Consider the following 17,084-nt stretch of genomic DNA (forward strand, 5'->3'; position numbering starts at 1 on the left):
AAATACCAGGAATTTAATATTTTTCATTGTACCTAAATAAGTTCAGTGACTTCTTTTCATTGAACATGATTATAAGAAAACATGCAAGAGCTTAAGAAACCATATTTATTTTTTTGGTACAACCAGAGATGTTACCTCAAACCTTGAAAATAAATAATCTTATCAATAAAACTTATGAATGGCAGGATATTAAAATTCCTTCTTTGCTTTCACATAGAAGAGCTCAAAAATTAATGGGTTTGGGATACAGTACAGTTTAACAAAAATCCAGGCTGCCTACGAAAATCAGCAAGTGATGTACGGAAATTGTTGCATGGGGCAGAGCACATTCTTGCTGCTCCCAAGAGGACACATTGATGGGAATTTTAAGCACCAATTCTATTGACTGCAGTGAGGTTTCTTCAGAACTAGTCTGCTAATCCTCTGTATAGCTGAAATGATAATCTGAGAACAACATCTAAATGAAAAATGAAAATAACTACTACAACTGAGGTAAACCAAACAGTTGTTTTTGTTTATTGGCACAGTGGCCCATGATAGATCACATACGTATAGCACACTAAAGTTCAAGATCCTGGGAATGGGATTATAAATTTATTTAAAGGGAGGGTTTTAGGTTTTCTGAATTTTTTTGTATCCGATGATTCTGCTGTCTCCTCTCCAAGAAAAAAGAAAGGATTTATTGAATAGCACCATTGTTTTAAATCTGTCAAATAAGACTTATGTAATAACTTTGAAGGTAATGCATTGTTGTCTTTTGCCTCAGCTTCGGTGGTGTTTCCCCTCCAAGCCCCTTTGCCAGGCATTGTTTATGCAGACAGCCACACAGCACTAAGCTTTTCACTGATCAGGCCCTTTGATAAATGCTCGTTGACCAGCCTGCATGGTGCAGGAGGCTGGCTCACAAAAACCAGGAGGCCCAGGAGGTCCCGGGGGGCCGGGTACACCAGGAATTCCTGCCACCCCAGGGGGGCCTCGCTCGCCATCCCGGCCATTCCTCCCATAGCTGGCAGGACCTGGTTCACCTGAAACACACAAATGATTGCACATATAAACAGGAGAGCCCCAATGGCTGCAAACTAACAGATGGCACTGGACCCCCTCCCCTAGCCAGCAGTGTGCACCTAGGAGCTTAATAAGTGCTTTTGGAAATGATGAAGACATGATGTCATGTTAAAATTCTTTCACTGAACTTGGGTTTCTTAGAAATTAAAAGAGGAAGGAGACCTCAGCATCTCTAACCCACGTTTCCAAAGTTCAGTAGAGCTGAATTACCCAGTATGGTAGCATCTAGCCACATAGGTCTATTGAGTGCTGAAATGTGACTAAGTCAAATTGGGATGAACTGTAAGTGTAAAACACACCTGGACGCTTTGAAAACTCAGCGTAAAACTTTAATATGTTTAATTAATAATGTTGACTGTTATTACATGACATGATATATTTTGCAATGATAATATTTTGGACACAATTGGCTAAATAAACTGTATTATTAAAATTAATCTCACCTGATTCTTATGACTTTGTTAATGTGGCTACTAGCAGATTTAAAATTATGTACACAACTCTCATTGTGGCTCACATTATATTTTTCCAGTGGCATCATCCCTAATAAGTGATCAATCTCCAGACAGTGAGTAGAAGTATATAGGTCAGGGGTTAGAACAGGATCTAGAGGCAGAAAGATAGCCTTAAGTTCTTGCTCTGCCATTTGTGAATGGGGTGACATTAGCAAGTCACTAACCTCTTAGTTTCTTCATCTACAAGACAGGATGATGCTTCCTTAAAACTAAATTCCAATGCCTGAAAGCATCTGATACATAGGGGCTATAATTATGTTCATGAGGATATCACTGATGTCTTTTAGAAGCATGTGCAGGGCACCTACAAAGTTCCCAGATGTTTTCCCATCAAGGGCTAACCCCTACATGAACTTTATCATGGCCTAAGTTCCTCAGGAGCATTTTTTCCCTTTGTCACATTCAAAGGTTGTTTGATCACCCCGTGTGGCATGTTCTCTGAGGCATGGCACCCAATACAGAGGGGAGTTTCTGCTGAATGTTTACCCACCCCATCACATCAGCAGTGCTCTCATACTCTTAGCACAAAGGTGGTGGTAAGAAATCTGCGTAAGACAAATTGTATACACCATGATGATATAGTTCTATAGAGCTCCTCTTACCTCAGCCATTCAGCCAAGAGGGTGAGCATGTTCAATTACACATTTGCTTAGGTTAAGGCAGTTTCCTTCTTTATCAGTGGTTTTAGTTCTCTTTTTCTATTTTAGTGGTCTTATTAATATATGTCTTGTATTGGTCTTATTATAGTGGTCTGGTCTTATTAAGTGTTCTTATTACATATATCTCACATACTTTTAGAAAGAAGGTAGATATCTTATTTTACATATAAGATCTCATTCTTCCTGTGATATTTACAATTAGATCTACACAAAGCAAAATTATAGGACAACACTTTTTATTTTTTTAGATTTTTTTAAGTAATCTTTACAAACAATGTAGGGCCCGAACTTACAACCCTGAAATCAATAGTCATACACTCAACCAACTGAGCCATTCAGGTGCCCCAGGACAAAACATTAAGAGAATAATTATCTTTGATTCTATCCATCTCCAGGCTGTAGATAAACAGAGATGTAAGTAATTTCCCTTAATTTATCCCATAAGCTTCCATTCGACTATATTCAGTTGTAATGAAGCAGATGATTACGTTTCCCTCTAAAGACAAGGCCCCTGAGAACATTTTTCTCTAATCAACAGCACCTATAAATACGGCTTTAGCAGAGTCTGTTCAGGTCTCATGACACAGGTTGCTGTTCAACATTTTCTTTTAAGCTTTAAAAGGCCAGACAGACGCGCATAAAAAGGGTAATTCTCATACGCCTTATCATGGAGACATACCAGGTCGGCCTTAACAAAATCAAATCAAGATTAAGAGGAGAAAATGCCCAGAGGAGAGGTCACAAACCAAACGACCACAGGAGGAGCAAAACAGGTAATACAGATCAGGTGGGCAAACATGGGATCGCCCAAAATGAGCCAACCCCTGTTTTTGTAAACAGTCCTGTTAGAACAGGGCCATAGTCATCTGTTTTGTATTGCCTCTGGCTGCTCTTACACTACCAAGGGCAGAGCTGTAGGGCTGCCACAGAGACCACATGGCCCATAAATCCCAAAAATCTGGCCCTTTACAAAAAAAGTTTGCTGACCTTTAAGGTAGTAAAGAAATGGTCCTAGATTAAGAAACACCCTGGTGGGGCGCCTTGGTGGCTCAGTCCTTGGTTTCTGCTCGGTTCATGATCTCACGGTTCGTGGGTTCAAGCCCCGCATGGGCTCTGAGCTGTCAGTGTGGAGCCTGCTTGAGATTCTCTCTCTCTGCCCCTCCCACACACTCTCTCTCTCTCTCAAAATAAATAAACTAAAAAAACAAAAACAAAAAAACAACACCCTGCTGTCTTTAGGAGAAGACATAACACAAATGTAATGAAAACTGGTGACCGCTATTCCACATCAGTTTTAGGGAGGAAACAGGGAGGACTGCGGCCTGTTGTGAATGGCAGAACGGTGCCCCCCGCAGTTTGCTCCAGCCAACAGCTGCCCTAAGGGAAGGTGGGCCAGCAGAACCTCTGATCATTGTCAAGGGAAGCTAGAGGCTGAGTTTTTTAATAAACACCTCTCAATTTCTAAATATTAGCAACTAATCCAAATTTTTAACATTTGTAGAGCCAGACTCCTGCCTAAAATCTTAAATTTAAGGGGATTTATTCTCTACTATTCAACCATATTAGAAAGCAGAAGGAAAGCTTTTTTTAGATTTTCATATTATACTTCCGCATTTCTACACATCGCAGGAGAGGCTTTTTCACTTGCTGCATTTATTCCAGATTCCTGCTAATCCTTTGAAAAAGAGTTGATAAGGCCATCCTGTGTATCCTTGATTTATTTTATGTAAAGCACATCCAGTCCAATTCTCCCTTGGGCAAATACAGCAATTTACCCGTTGAGGCTTTGGATGTCATCTTCGTCATTCTGACCATCATCACCATCAACACTTACACAACGCTCCCACTTTACCATGGCCCGGAACTGTGCTCGTGATTGATCCCATTTTCCTCTGCGTGAAGTGAGAGTTAAGAAGGCATGGGGCGCCTGGGTGGCTCAGTCGGACTTCGACTAAGGTCCGGTCATGATCTCACAGCTCGTGAGTTCAAGCCCCACTTAGGGCTTTGTGCTGACAGCTCAGAGCCTGGAGCCTACATTCTGTGTCTCCCTCTCTTTCTGTCCCTCCCTCACACTCTGTCTCTCTGTCTCTCTCTTAAAAATAAACATTAAAAAAAATTTTTAAGGCTAAATAACTGTCCATCATCACACAGCTAGAGGGCGTCAGAACTAGAAGCAAGGGCCCTTAACCACTACTCAATCTAAGAGTATTTCCATACCTATTGAGCCGCTAATGCTGCGTGTGCGTGCATGCATAATAGTGCGCGTGCGTGCGCACCTGCCTGCGTGTGTGGTTTGGTGTTTAATGAGCCTGAATTAACCGGGAAGTAAAAGCGGCACCGCAACCAAGAGTTAGTATTGATTCTTCTGGAGCTCTGACTATCAAAAGAAACTAAAGATATTTTTTCTGAGGTTTTGTCCTGTAAAACTGGCCAGAGGAAAAAAATCAGGCTTCACAAATCATCAGTTTCTGGTGAGTCCTGACGCTGGGTATTTACTCTCCAAGGTTCTTGGTGTTGTTTAGGAGCCTAATTTTGGGGTGATACAATGTCACAGTCCAAATCATTCAAGAAGTCTAGCAGCTACATTAGCGAATATCTATAAACTACCCTTAAGCTCCTCAGAAAACAGATATGAAGTGGTCTCATTCTGCTTTGTCTGCCTCATGGGTGTGTTAGCTGCACTAACTGGCTAATGATTACATAGTTTTCTGAAATTTCAAGGACCTATAAAAATGTTACTGCCAAACATTTCGTTATTTTTAAAAATGAATGTCATTCTCTGTGCGAACACTAGAGGGTAGCCATGTTACATTGATGGAGGCCAGTCCCTGCTGGAACATTCTGAAGGATCTACTGCAGGCTGCAAAGTGAAAGTGACTGTGTATAAAGACCTTTAGGAAGGGGGGTGGGGGTGGGGGTGGGGGGAACCCTGCAAGTAATTTTCAGCATTAATTTGGTGACTTATCCACGGGTTATGTAAAATGTGTGTTCCAGGGACTTTCTTACATATCCACCTTACGCTGAGCTTGCATTTGTGGTGTTTGACAAACCATGTATGTTTAAGGAATTGGCATAAAACGGTTTGTTTATAGAAGATCCCCATAGCCAGATAAAACAGCTGCAGTAATGGAAATAGGATAAATGGCTACTGCTAAACAAGCCTAAACCGAGTGTGCCCTTGGTTTGGAGTTTTGGGTTTTTTTTTTTCCACTCAGTGTTCACAAGCAAAGCTCACCTATGTGCAGCTTTACGTAAGAAACCTGAATAGCCCAGTTGCCTAGTGTGACCTAGTGTGCCTAGGTAGAAGCCAGCTCTACCCTCCTCTCCTCATCCAAAAAGGGAAAGCATCGCAGCTCACAAGCCACATTCCTGGTGGTCACATACATATGATTCCTTATTTAACTTGTTTCTTTTCCTCATGAGTTTGAATGCACAGAAGAGATCAGGACCTAATATTAACTATTTTCCCTTAAAACCCCCAGAGCGTCGAGGAATTGGTCCCAAGTGGGCAAGTTTGGTGGCAGCAGGCATAGAGAGTTACTCTTAATGAGACAACCCAGTCAAGCAATACCACAAAGGCCTCTGGTAAGAAACTGAAGGTGGGCATGGGGGTTGGGGGGCATCTAAAGTCCCAGGGATCTCTAATCACTGCTCTGTGAGAGAGGCAGAAAAGAAATCAAGACACTATGTGGTTATGAAACATGGCGAAGTTATATGGCTAGTGTGGCAAAGGCAAGCTAATCCCATTACTAGGCAGCCAGTGCATCATTTTGTCCAGTACATGAACCTGGACATAGAAGGTATGAATATTTGCCTCTGTGACTTATTAGCTGACAGACCTTTGTCAGAGCAGGTGACCTCTGTAAGTCTGCATTTCCTCAAATAGAAACAGAGGAATAACAAAATAATGACAGCTAAATTTGCAAAATGCTTGCCATATGCCAGCTGCTGTTGTAAGTGTTTCACGTGTAGTAACATGTACACAGATCCTCCTGAGTAACTCTATAGGGTAGATGTGGTTCTCAGCCTTGGGATGCAGCAGAGAACTGAAGCACTAAGAGGCAGAGTCGCTAAAAATAAGTGAAAGAGCAGTGCATACACCTGGGCGTTTGGCTCCAGAGCCCACCCTTCTTAAATACCTGTTCTGCCTACCTCTGGCTGGGAGAAACAAACTGGATGATTTATAGGTACTTTTTAAAGAACGGAGCACCACAGCCAACATGATAGCATGATGGTTACAATAATGACCTATGGTCCATATCAGGCAGTGTACCATTACAACCCCAAAGGGCCGTGTAATAATCAGTGCCAAACAGATACGGAGAGGAGAAAAGAACTAAAACTGTCCATAAAGCATAAAGGAATTCTGATTACTGAGAGATAATTAATGTGTTAGTTGTATTTTTTCAAATATATCACATATGTTTGCACCAGGAAGAATGATCAAGTGAACGTTTTCCACTCAGGAGGATTTAAGTCCCCAATCCAACAATAGGGATAACCAAGAAGGTTGCAGGATATCCTGTTCTACAGGCTCTTTCTTTTAGGCTCCAGACAAGTCCCTGCACAGAGTCCTACTGGAAGTTCCTCCAGACCTCCACATACTAGTAATAGTCCTGTTACTATTATGTTTGTGAGAGACCAGAAACCACGTTCTAATCACATTCCAGGCTCTGCCAGGGAAGTTAAAGGTCCCAGCCTCTCAGCGGACAGTGAACAAGTGCAATAATTTACTGTGAACCAGTACTTTCATTTATGATTTGGAGTCAAACTCACCCAAGGTCAGAAAACTAGTAAGTGACAGAGTCAAGATTTGAACCCAGGATGTCTAAATCGTGGAGCTCCAAACAGGAGCTCCTACTCAGAAGCTCCAAGTACTAGCTTTAGGGGAAAAATGACCCTAAAAGCTCTTGTTCAGGGACTAATGGATTCAAGAAATTGTTAGCTAAGTATATTCATAGTGTAGACAAGAGAGTGTGAGCTGACCTAAAAACCAAAGCAGCCAGCTGGTGCCTCAGTGACTGGGGCAAACATAAACCCTTCGTGCCTGTGTGCTAGAGCACTTGGAAAACTGCATGCTTTTGAAAGGTAGCCTCAGCTTTTAAAAAATAATCTGAAACCCAGATTTTTCACTAAATAATGTCATATATCCTCTTAATAGAAATGTAACAAAGGCATATACAAAGAAAGACCAGATTTCAGAATGGTACCAGGAAGGAAGGGGCAAGGACTGGCAAAAGGCAGAGGAAAGGGAAAAGGACAGGTTTAGGAGTCTTAAAATAGTGAGCCCACGGAATTTTTTAACAAATTATATTTAAGCTTTAAACCCAAGAACAGCTATAACAAATTAATTTTTTTCACAAGGAGGACAAGATGAGGACCAGTCAGTGGTCAGTGCTGCCAGTGGTGAGCCTGTCCTGCCTTAACCAACCTGCCCACACACCAATGTCTGATGTACTAAAAAGCAAATCACTGGCACAAAAACAGACACATAGACCAATGGAATAGAATAGAAACCCCAGAACTAGACCCACAAACGTATGGCCAACTCATCTTTGACAAAGCAGGAAAGAACATCCAATGGAAAAAAGACAGCCTCTTTAACAAATGGTGCTGGGAGAACTGGACAGCAACATGCAGAAGGTTGAAACTAGACCACTTTCTCACACCATTCACAAAAGTAAACTCAAAATGGATAAAGGACCTAAATGTGAGACAGGAAACCATCAAAACCTTAGAGGAGAAAGCAGGAAAAGACCTCTCTGACCTCAGCCGTAGCAATCTCTTACTCGACACATCCCCAAAGGCAAGGGAATTAAAAGCAAAAGTGAATTACTGGGACCTTATGAAGATAAAAAGCTTCTGCACAGCAAAGGAAACAACCAACAAAACTAAAAGGCAACCAACGGAATGGGAAAAGATATTTGCAAATGACATATCGGACAAAGGGCTAGTATCCAAAATCTATAAAGAGCTCACCAAACTCCACACCCAAAAAACAAATAACCCAGTGAAGAAATGGGAAGAAAACATGAATAGACACTTCTCTAAAGAAGACATCCAGATGGCCAACAGGCACATGAAAAGATGTTCAGCGTCGCTCCTTATCAGGGAAATACAAATCAAAACCACACTCAGGTATCACCTCACGCCAGTCAGAGTGGCCAAAATGAACAAATCAGGAGACTATAGATGCTGGAGAGGATGTGGAGAAACGGGAACCCTCTTGCACTGTTGGTGGGAATGCAAACTGGTGCAGCCGCTCTGGAAAGCAGTGTGGAGGTTCCTCAGAAAATTAAAAATAGACCTTCCCTATGACCCAGCAATAGCACTGCTAGGAATTTATCCAAGGGATACAGGAGTACTGATGCATAGGGGCACTTGTACCCCAATGTTCATAGCAGCACTCTCAACAATAGCCAAATTATGGAAAGAGCCTAAATGTCCATCAACTGATGAATGGATAAAGAAATTGTGGTTTATATACACAATGGAATATTACGTGGCAATGAGAAAAAATGAAATATGGCCTTTTGTAGCAACGTGGATGGAACTGGAGAGTGTGATGCTAAGTGAAATAAGCCATACAGAGAAAGACAGATACCATATGGTTTCACTCTTATGTGGATCCTGAGAAACTTAACAAGAACCCATGGGGGAGGGGAAGGAAAAAAAAAAAGAGGTTAGAATGGGAGAGAGCCAAAGCATAAGAGACTGTTAAAAACTGAGAACAAACTGAGGGTTGATGGGGGGTGGGAGGGAGGAGAGGGTGGGTGATGGGTATTGAGGAGGGCACCTTTTGGGATGAGCACTGGGTGGTGTATGGAAACCAATTTGTCAATAAATTTCATAAAAAAAAAAAAAAAAAAAAAAAGCAAATCACGGAAGCCCCTTTCTGGTAGAGCAGTGGCCCCGGAGCCATTTACATTTACGTGTAAATCCTCGCAGTCAGATTCAGCAGCTCTGGGTGGGGTGCTGCATGTGGGCAGAAACGTGTCCTCTCATGACAGCCTGGGACACTATACATACAGAGCTGGTTTTCCCTCAATCTTCCCATTTTAAACTTAAAACATGGCTTATCAACAGATTTTTTGAAAGTAAGAGTCACCAGAAATGATAATATATTTCTGATAAAGGAAAATCTTGCCAAGGGTGCAAGTTGCTGGTCCAAGAACCGTTATGTGGTTTGTCAACAAAATGGGAGGAGAAACTGAGGCAATCCTGTAATATATAGATAATTAAGTACATTGTAATGATATTTTTATCATCTCTAAACTACCTATTGCTGCCACTGATAAAGGAGGAAAGCACTCAGAAAATTCCATTTCCCTTTCCTCTTGTAAACATCCATCAATGAATACAGGCTTTATCATACACTAAAATCTTCTTCTCTTGGTCTCCTGTAGCTTCAACCAGATTTTCTTTCCTTTTCCAATCACGAAAATTTATCAATTTGTGAAAGCATCTTGACAGACTCATGAATCGCAGGGTTAGTAAAGCAGTGAGCTATCTCCAAACGTATTCATATTTAAAAAAAAATTTTTTTAAATGAGAAAGCAATTCCCAGGAGCAACGAAATGGGTAATGAGAAAGCAGTGATGTTTTTGGCTGCAATTAGAGCCATGATTGAATATGGAAGCCTCTGTCAGAATTAGAAAATCAGCGTTTCTTTTTCTAAATTTCTCTAAACCAAGTTTTCCAAATCCACCGAAGGAGTGTGGGCCACCCTATTCTGCACAGCCTCTCACCCTGCCTCTCCTCAGCTCCAGGGTCCAGCGCTGGGGGCCTTCCTTAGCCACTGCCTCAGCAGCTATGAGTTTGCTGGGAGGCTCCAGGTCACTCATGCTCTCAAACCCAACTGACTTCCCCTGCTATGCTGCTTCTGTGGTTGGGCTTCTAAGTCATTTCCCAGTGGATGAGTGTGTGGCAGCCTGGACTGTGGGGACAGAGTAGCCAGTGTGCAAAGAGAGAACAGACGCCCAGTGAGAGATTCCAGGCTCTTCACACAGAGGTGACTTTGTTACCTCAGCCAGCACAGCTGTGATATGTGGCTTGTGCATGGCTCTTTGTGACTAGAGGAGTTGGAATGTTCAGGTTTATTTTTTTTGGATATGGATTTCTGGAGGGTCTGGATGTTTGAAACAGGAGCTTTTAAAAGAAAATTTCAGTTACTCCCTGTGCAACATGAATAGTTTGAAAACTTAAAAACTTTTTTGTTGCTCTTTTTGGTTAAAAAATAAACAAAACTATCAACTAGGCTAAAAATGGATAGGACCTCATTCATTCAGAATTTTCTAATAAGTGCACTGTGGCTGGACCTTGACACAATTTTTTTAAAAAAACATCTGTTCAAGAAATTAATATTTTAAGCCCTGACATATGTTTTCTCATGAGGAACACAGGCATGATTTATAGATCATTTAACTCTTCATTAAAGTTGGTCTTGAAAAATCTGTGCTGGCCATTATTGAGAATTACATGATATGCTTAAGTAATCAAAGAGCAATTCTTTAAAATATTTTCCAATTCAGACTGCCCACTTGCTACCAATTCCTCAACCTCATGCTGCCATATAACACACTTACCTGGGAGACCCGTAGCTCCGGGCAAGCCCTTAGGACCTCTTCCTGGAGGGCCACGTTCCCCCCTTTCTCCCAAGTCACCTGCATTTCATGAGAGAAATGTTATGTTTCTGTATGTTTATAAAAAGAAAGTTCCATATATTTAAACTTTAAGCAAACCCAAAATTGAGAGTTTTGTTGCCACAAAACTAGGTTGTAGTAAGTATGTAGCAAGGCAAAAATTGAGTCAATTAATTATATTAAGAGATCCAAGTGGGGGGAAAGCCAATGACCATATTCATAGATGCTGAAAATACATAGGACAAAATAAAATATGCATTCCTGATACAACATTCAGTAAAATAAGAATCGATGGTTACTTCCCTGACCTGATAAAATATATCTGCCTCAACCCAAAAGCTAGCATCATGCTTACAGGGAAACACGAGAAGCAGCCCCACTACAGACAAAACATTATAGAGATGCGTACTTTATCACTATTAATTGTCATTTGCTTTGAGAGTCAAAAATATCCCTATTTTCAGGTGATATAAGTGTACATCTTAAATCCTTGAAAATCAACTCAAAATCTACTACAAACAATGAGAGAATTCAGTAAAATAGCAAAGCACAAAATTAATATATGAGAATTAGTAGTTTTTACATTTACAAACAACCAGAAATAAGAGGTAATGAAAAAAGATCCCATTTAAAACAGCAATTAAATTAATAACTAGGAATACATTTAATCAGAAATATGCAAATCCAACAAAAAATTAACATCTCTAAAGGATACAAAAGGACTGACAACTGTTCTCAGGTGGAATGACATCATCACAAAAAGGTATGAGTTCTCCCTAAGCTGAAGTTTCATCATGATCTCAATAAAAAGATATTTTTAACCAGAAAAGAGGATTCTGAAGTTTGTACAGAAAAACACATAAGCCAGAGTAGCCACAAAACTCCAAAAAGAAAAGCAACATGAAGGGAATTAATCCTACCACATATTATGCCAATTAAAATGGTGTGGTACTGGTACTTGAATAGATAGACCAGTGAAACAGCCCCCAAACAGGCTCCAATACATATAAGAATTTGTTTTGTAATAAATGTGCCATCTTAAGGTTGGAAATAGTCAAACAAGTCAATAAGTGGTCTTGGAAAAAGTGGGTAGCCAACTGGAAAAAAAAATAAAGTCGAATCTGTTCCTCACAACATGATCTAGGATAAGTTACAAATGGATCAAATATTTAAATGTAATTTAAGAACCAGAAGAAAATAAGGAGAATTATTTTATAACCTCAGATTTGAGTTGGCTTTACTGTCATGATTCAGAATATGAAGGGTTCCTAAAAACAATAAAAAAGGTCAACAACAATAAAAAATGATAATATATAAGCAAGGAAGTCATTAAAAGGAAAAAAAATAGCTCTGAAATATATGGAAAATTATCTGACATCACTCTCACAACAAAATAAATGGAAATTTAAAATAACAAGAAAGCTACTTTGAACTATAAGATCAGCAAAAATTCCAAAGTTTAATTAAACATATACTAGCAAGTCTGTGGAAAAATACATTATTACTTGTTGCTAATAAGACTGTGAATTGAGACAGTTTCTTGGAATATCTATCAATATTACAAATGGTAGTACCATTTTACCTAGCAATTCCACTTCTAGGAATTTATCTTAGAAGTACAGAGGTTATGTTGTATTTGTACAAAAATGAAATACACAGTGATAGTCACTGCAGCCTTGCTATCATGGTAGAAGATTAGAAACTAACTGTCCATGAAATGGTTAAATACACTATGGTACTTCCATAGAATGGCATACTATGCAGCTATGAAGAAGAATCAGGAAGCTCTTTGAAATGATCTCAAGACATAATTGTTCAATGAAAAAAATCAAGGTTCAGATCACTACCAAAGGATAATATGACTTGCCTCTAAAAAGATGTAGGGAAGTATATAATCATATATTGCACCTTATCACTGATAAGGATATGTAGGAAACTAATAAAAGGGATTACCCAATGGGAAGAATAAAGGAAACTAAGCAGATGGGAGACAGGGGTAGGAGAAAAACTCTTCACTAAATATCTTTTAATATATTTTTAAATTCTCAAACAATATAAATTTAGTGTCACCAAAAATAAATTAATGAATTTTCAAAATTTAAAGTGTGCTGTCACAAGTGCCTGCATTTCATTTGTGATTATTATTTATAGGGAAAATGCTTTGGACTGCAACCAACCATGTGTATTTGCAAGACAGTTGATTGAATTTGGGGATTCAGCAGCCAGAAAACCAAGTTTCATTAATTATCCTGGCCCCTGCAGAGAAACCTAGAAACTTGGCCTCATTAACAAAGTGCCCTAATACCTTAGTCAACCGGTCCTAACTGACTTTTCCTGCTCCCCATAGAAGGCATTATTCTACTATATCACTGGTACAGTATTATATTATTATTCTACTACTCGCTCAGAAGAGGCAGTGGCATTTTGCAGTAAATTCTATATATAATCATTTTTCCAAACATTTGTGTCAGCTCAGCTTCATTCAATATTGTGTCCCATTTATAATAATTTAAAAAACAAAAGCATGCATGCCAAAATAGTAAAAAAAAATCTAATTATGAAGTGAATGTTTAGTCACCATACTTTGATTTTAGCTGTGAATGTCCTTGTATGAGTATTTTTATCATGAATCAACTGTATTTCAAAAACAATTTAAATTTATATAAATACCGTATAGGGATCTAGAGCTCAAGTTTAACTCACATTCACGTAAGCTCTTTTTTTATACTCATCATCAACATGGCCTTACTATATTAGGAAGATATGATAATTAGCATTTTAAAAACTAAGAACTTAAGCGCTCTTGTTAACTTAGCAATTTAAATGTCATATCACTCTAATCCTGGTGGCTTGCAGTGAGAAAAGAGCCAATAAATGTGCCACATTTTCTGAAGATGTGAGATGAAGATTATAAATTAAAATGTAACTTCCACACAGATAGTGAAAGTTAAACACATTCTAGAGCGAAGCCACATCAACTTTAAAATGTCGCTTGCAAGGACTAAGACTGCTGTCTTCATCCTGATGCTGCCTTGCGGTTATTGGTCATAGAAAAACAATTTTTAGAGATGGGCTCTGAGACAGAGCCACACTGTGAGCTGCTGCTACTCCACGGCAAACCGTGTTGCAGCCCGGCTCTGTTATCCCTGGGGTTAATCCACTTCTTCAAACCCCGATCATGTCTCCTTTCGAGTTGTATGAAAACCGGCTCAGGGAACTAAAGGTCCACCTTTAATAGCTAGCCTACTCTGTGGAAAAATATATATAAAGAGCTTGTAAAATAAGCTTTACATAAGGTAAGAAGGGAAACATGCACGGTAACAAGAAAAACAGCTCACTGTGAATAGAGCGGCTAACGTGGAAGAAATTCTCATTGCTCCAGAGCTATTTATTTCATTTATTTGAAAGCCATAACTGATGCTCCAACTCCATGTGAACAGATTAATACTGAAAAAAGTGCTAGTCACAGTTACGACGTGCACTTTCTCAAGCCTTCATTTACATATTGACACATCTGTTTGACTCACACTAAAATATCTAAAAACATGTATATGGCCTTACTCCACAGGACTTAAAATTAATCCAAACCGGGAACATTTAAAAGTAGTATTGACAACATGGAAGATTAATTAATACTAAGCAAAGTGAACATAACGCCAATTAGAAGTCTCCATGTTTCTGCTTGAGTATGTATAAAATGTACATGCAGAAGGGGCCTTGGTCTTAACATGTTAGTGTAGTATCACATAAAACATACCAATGAAAACCCAAAAAAATATGAACATGATTTAAGATTTGAGTATGATTTCAGGCATATTTCTACTAGCTCCCACTGAAAATGTTTCACTGTGTTTTGCAGAGTACTTTTTTAGGGAAAAATGCTTTTATTAAAGGCTTAGCCTGAACTGCTAAAAGCTTTAGTAAAATTTATTTGTTCATTATTTATGTAGTAATATCCTTGGAAAAAGACTCTCAAAGTAATATGGCAGAGCAAGTCTCACTGTCCCTTCTTTATTAGTCATGGAAAGAAGGCAGCAGGTGACACTGAAATACATCTCTTCTCTAATTAGCTGAACATTTAAATTTCAAATGGCGAAGTATTTGTTCTCAGGGAAAAACTGATCTGTAACCTTTGGCCAGTGGAACACTATATGTTTTTAATTAAATATTAGTGTTATACTGGATGTGATAGGACAAGAAAGGTCAAGTCCGGTTACCTGGAATCATACATTTCCAAATTCATGATAGCACTGCTGGATAAAATCTGAGGATAGTACTCCTTTCTTCCCATACCCCAAATTTCAAGAAAACTGACAGAAGATGCTGCTTTAAAGGAACCCAGTGACAATACAGGGATGGAAGGAGGGTGGGGAGAGAAAGTCCTTTAGAAAAAAAAAAAGACTGTATCACTTCTAGAGTATAAACTATGTTGTAAATACCGAAGAAAAATTAGGGGGAAGTCCTTTATATGATCAAACTACGCTTCATGAATAAACTTAGTGCTAGAGACATTTTCCAGGTTCCAAATATAGAAATATATTTTTCTTCCCTTCAAAATAAAGTTTATCTGCTAGAGCCAACTCAGCCCAACCCAGCCATAATTCAGTGCTGCTAAGACCTTCCCAGAGAGCTTCCTGAACGTTTCACCTTTGTTTCCTGTGGCTCCCAGCCCTCGCTGTACATTAAAATCACATGGGGAATATTTTTAAATCCTGCAGCAAAAACCTATTAAATCAGAATCTCTGAGAATGGGACCCAGCTGTGGGCAGTTTTTAAAGCTCCCCAGGTAATTCCGCTGTGCACCCCGAGCTGAGAAACACAACTTCAGGCAGACTCTACTGGCATAGTAAGTAAACAGACATTCTTATTTCTTAGAAAATAAGATGGAACTTGAGGGGAGTTCTCTTACTAATTCAAAATTAAGTTCTACCCCACATACACAGACTTCCTTTTGGCCAAAGAGAATAGGACTGTGATTTCTACAGCCCCTACAAGGTGTTTCCAGTAGGAAAATGGGTGACTGCACTACACCAGTGCATGTAGCAGCACAGGAATGAATCATATGGAGGCTTGTTAGAACGCAGGCTGCTGGACCCCACCTCCAGAGTCTCTGATTGGATCAGTGGGGTTGGGGTGGGCTAGAGAGCTTGTATTGCAAAGGGGGTCCCTGGTGGTGCCGATGCTTCAGGGAGCACTCTTGCAGAACCACTGCTCTAAAGGAAACTTACAGGAAAGGCTGAGGAGTCATCTGTGGGCTCTGGTGCAGCTGAACCAACTAAGTCAACAATCCACCGGAGGCAGCAGAGTTCCTTGGAAATTATTAACAGAGTGAATGTGGCCTACCCACAGAGTACCCACTCATGAGTTCCTCAACCAATAGCTAAAAGCAGGACAAAGATGAATGACTATGTGATTCTTTCAAAGAAAATATTCAGTTCTCTTTAAGAAGAGCTCCGAGCTCTCTCCATATTTCATTTTGTCCAGCCCCTTGAAAGAAAGCTTGGAAATTGTGTCAGCCTTACAAGAGGTTCCAATTAGGGCTCATTTTTTCACATACAGCAGTGCACATGCCAAAAAAAAAAAAAAATCAAATATAATTAACAAAATTGTTCCAGCTGAAAGTGTAGTTAGCCAAATGCATCAGCAATTCATTTATAGATCCAAAAAGGCAGCTTGCTTGCCCTCTGACCATTCACACCATAATATTTATCCCTAATTGGAACACCACCGTTGAAAGAAAAACAAGTCTGTCTCTGATTTCTGATGCCATGCCTTTCTGAAGCTTCCGAGAGAACCGTCGGTCACTCACCGTAAGACAGAAATTCCTGATTTTATTCAGCTCTCTCTGTAAATTATCCAGGGCACACACCCACGCAAGCTGACATACTTACTCACCTCAACCAGCAAACACCATCTGAGGCAACCAGTCCTTCTGCAGGTCCTGCTGAATACCTAACACACTCTCACAATCCTATATTTCTGCAAAATACTGATTTTAAAGGCTTAACTTGCTTTTAAATAAAAGGGGGAAGAAACAAACTTGTTTACCTTCCCTGAAATGTTAAAGAAGGGGAAAAAGTTAGATTATACCTCAGAGCTGGAAAAAATCCATCAGAACTAAATATCCAGTGTCACTTTTTAAAAGAAGAGGGAGGCAGCTTCAGTTCATGATGTAATTTGTCTTATGTCCAAACAAATTTCGT

The 17,084-nt window shown here is 39.6% G+C and overlaps 1 protein-coding gene across 1 annotated transcript in view; it reads right to left on the reverse strand.

Moving 5' to 3' along the window:
- Window positions 1-91: 91 nt before the first annotated feature.
- Window positions 92-17,084, reverse strand: part of COL9A1 (collagen type IX alpha 1 chain) — an 89,205-nt gene continuing 72,212 nt past the window's right edge. The window contains exons 37-38 of the mRNA XM_043593172.1: window positions 10,825-10,902; window positions 92-1,025 (exon numbers count right to left, since the gene is read on the reverse strand). Of these exons, the coding sequence (XP_043449107.1) occupies window positions 841-1,025; window positions 10,825-10,902 (263 nt within the window). The 3' untranslated portion in view covers window positions 92-840. The remainder of the gene's footprint in view (window positions 1,026-10,824; window positions 10,903-17,084) is intronic.

This window comes from Prionailurus bengalensis, chromosome B2 (assembly GCF_016509475.1).
Source record: "Prionailurus bengalensis isolate Pbe53 chromosome B2, Fcat_Pben_1.1_paternal_pri, whole genome shotgun sequence".
Classification (NCBI taxonomy): domain Eukaryota; kingdom Metazoa; phylum Chordata; class Mammalia; order Carnivora; family Felidae; genus Prionailurus; species Prionailurus bengalensis.